The 2,495-nt window shown below is 35.1% G+C and overlaps 1 protein-coding gene across 2 annotated transcripts; it reads right to left on the bottom strand.

Annotated features, from left to right (window-relative positions):
- Positions 1 to 227: 227 nt before the first annotated feature.
- On the bottom strand, positions 228 to 2,237 carry LOC120088827 (ethylene-responsive transcription factor ERF110-like). Of its 2 annotated transcripts, none has more exons than XM_039046275.1 (2): positions 1,869 to 2,237; positions 228 to 956 (listed from the first exon to the last, which is right to left on the bottom strand). In XM_039046275.1, the coding sequence occupies exons 1-2, from the start codon at positions 2,164 to 2,166 to the stop codon at positions 448 to 450; spliced, it is 807 nt and encodes a 268-aa protein (XP_038902203.1). In that variant the 5' UTR covers positions 2,167 to 2,237; the 3' UTR covers positions 228 to 447. The 2 variants fall into 2 exon arrangements, with proteins under 2 accessions (XP_038902203.1, XP_038902202.1); XM_039046274.1 differs by having other exon boundaries at positions 230 to 959.
- Between the last annotated feature and the right edge of the window lie 258 nt (positions 2,238 to 2,495).

Here is a 2,495-nt window from a genome sequence, read left to right as displayed (position 1 = left end):
TTTCTTCCTTTATTTTTTTCAATCTTTTTATTATGAAGAGAAATAATCATCCTAACTAAACATTCCACCAATTTAATATGTAAGATGGTATTTTGTTCTTAACATTTTATTTGGTTGGATTGCATATTTCATTCGTCATGTAATTACTTACATGTATATTTCGATTTCTATGAAATTCACAAATGAAATTATTAGTAGTAGTGTAGAATTATCAATATTTTTTTTCAATCAAAGCAAGGTTAACTCAACAGTATGACATTCCTCCTTCGAGATTGAAGGTTTGACCTATTCTCGTAGTTATTGTATTAAAAAATACATTTTTTTTCAACCAACCATATGAATTGGAATTTTACCAAAATAAGAAAATAGTTGGATTCATTTTGTTGCAAAACTAAGAAAAAAGTCAGAAATACAAAAATATAAAAAAAACAAGAGCACAAGGCCGCTCTATTCAGGTGAGCTGTACTCATTAACATCCGGCGTCCATTGCGGCACCGGAAAACCCCCATCGCCGCCGTGATCATCACTCCACTGCCTCCCATAAACAGACGGTGGAGATACCAACCCGACGACGGACGACGAAGGGGATGTCATGGATGAGGACATCGGCGTTTGATTATAGAGATTGACGGGGGATTCGGAAACGACGACATATTGGTTGGCTGTGGCGGGCGGCGGGGAGGTTCGGAGTCTGACGTTTTCAGGGAAGTTAAGTTTGGCTTTATTGCCTCGGAAGCGGAGGGCAGCCTCATCATAGGCGGCGGCGGCGGCTTCAGCAGTGTCGAAAGTCCCTAACCAAACTCTGACGGCTTTGAATGGATCTCTAATCTCCGCCGCCCATTTCCCCCATGGCCTTTGCCTCACTCCTCTATATCTTCTTCTTCCTTCTTCATCTCCTATGTTTCTCTTTGTTTCTCTCTCATATTCGTATATTGCGGTCACCACATTTCTTCCATCTTCTGTGGACAAAAAAATTAAAAAATACTTAAAAAAGAAAATAGAGAAAAACTGTAGTTAGATACCTAGATGAACGACAAGAACATAAAATATATACCTATTTTTTTAATACAGGTTTGTATCATAAATGTACAAGTAAAAAACTATAAGATGCCTCGAATCTGAACAGGATATGTGTAAATTTTCAAATGGACAGTTGCAAATATACGAGTCCAAAGTATTAGTAAATATAGCATAATGCAAAAGAATTTTCAATACAAGAACTTGTATCTAACTCTAAAAGTCTATTAATGATAGAGTTTATCACTAATAACATTATCTGTGATTCTTAGAAAATATTGTTATACATTTAATTATTAACTCTAAAATACTGCCATTGTAATTACCCGTTCGAATCTATATCCAAAGAATTCTGTCACACCATAGCAAACTGTGACAATTTTATTTAATAACTTAAAAAAGGCTTGGAATCAAATTCTTATTCTCAAGTTTATTTTTTCAAATATAATAGTTATATACAGTGATATATTTGCCATAATCTGACTGGCATACAGTTTTGCACTGTTAATGCACAAGCTAAAAGCTATAAAATTAGGCTAGACCTTTGATTAGAGAATATGTAGGTTACATCCTACCAATCCAGTCACGTTTCTGAATAATTTTGAAATTTTGACTCGAAAATCTTCAGTTTAACTTTTATATATATTAGAAAGAAAAGAAAAAGAAATGAAAAATATACATCCGGACTGCATCCATATTTTATACAATCTATTTAAGTGTCTTGTTAAGTATCTCAAATAAAAAAAATTCAAATGATCTCCCCATATTTATAAACTATGTAATACGTTATCTAATATATCTAATCACAAGTTGTGATGCACCTAAATATTTCTCAAATTAAATGATGTTACCATTGAAAGCAGGGGAATAATGAGAAGTTGAAAGGGAGTGTTGAACTTCATGGTCTTGACGTCCTCTCTTGTGGGAATTATAGGAAGACGAACCAGCGGACGGAGTTCCGCTGCTGCTGCCGCTGCCGGGCGAGACCTCACCGGCGACTACGTGGGTGAGAGCGGAGACGATGACGGAGGTCTCTTCATCTCTATTTAAACTAGAAAACGATGTTGAATGATGAAGCCATTCATTTTGGTCGGAATAAAAATCTCTGCTGGAATTCGCCACCTTCGGAATAACAGTAATAACGCTCATCAAAATTCTTGATTTTGTTGGATTATTTCCAAACAGAGATATTGATCAACGTTGAGAAAAAAGCTTGTTGAAAATGGATGTGTTTTAATTTGAGCCAATTATTTATAATAATCGAACAAAATTAGCAGCTCACCAAGTTGGCTTTGACTTTGAAAAACGTTACATGTTATTTTTCTTTCTTTTAATAACCACCGCCTTTCCCATCCCTTCTCATAATTCCTTCCCTACGAGACAGATTGTTCAAGAAGCTTCATACAATGTAAAATTGTGATTTTACTCTGGTTTAATCATTTTGTACAATTGGGTGTGTTATGACGGAAATGAAATGG

This window comes from Benincasa hispida, chromosome 10 (genome assembly GCF_009727055.1).
Source record: "Benincasa hispida cultivar B227 chromosome 10, ASM972705v1, whole genome shotgun sequence".
Taxonomy (NCBI): domain Eukaryota; kingdom Viridiplantae; phylum Streptophyta; class Magnoliopsida; order Cucurbitales; family Cucurbitaceae; genus Benincasa; species Benincasa hispida.
Note: the sequence above shows the minus strand (reverse complement) of the source record. Positions and strands in the feature narration are given on the sequence as shown.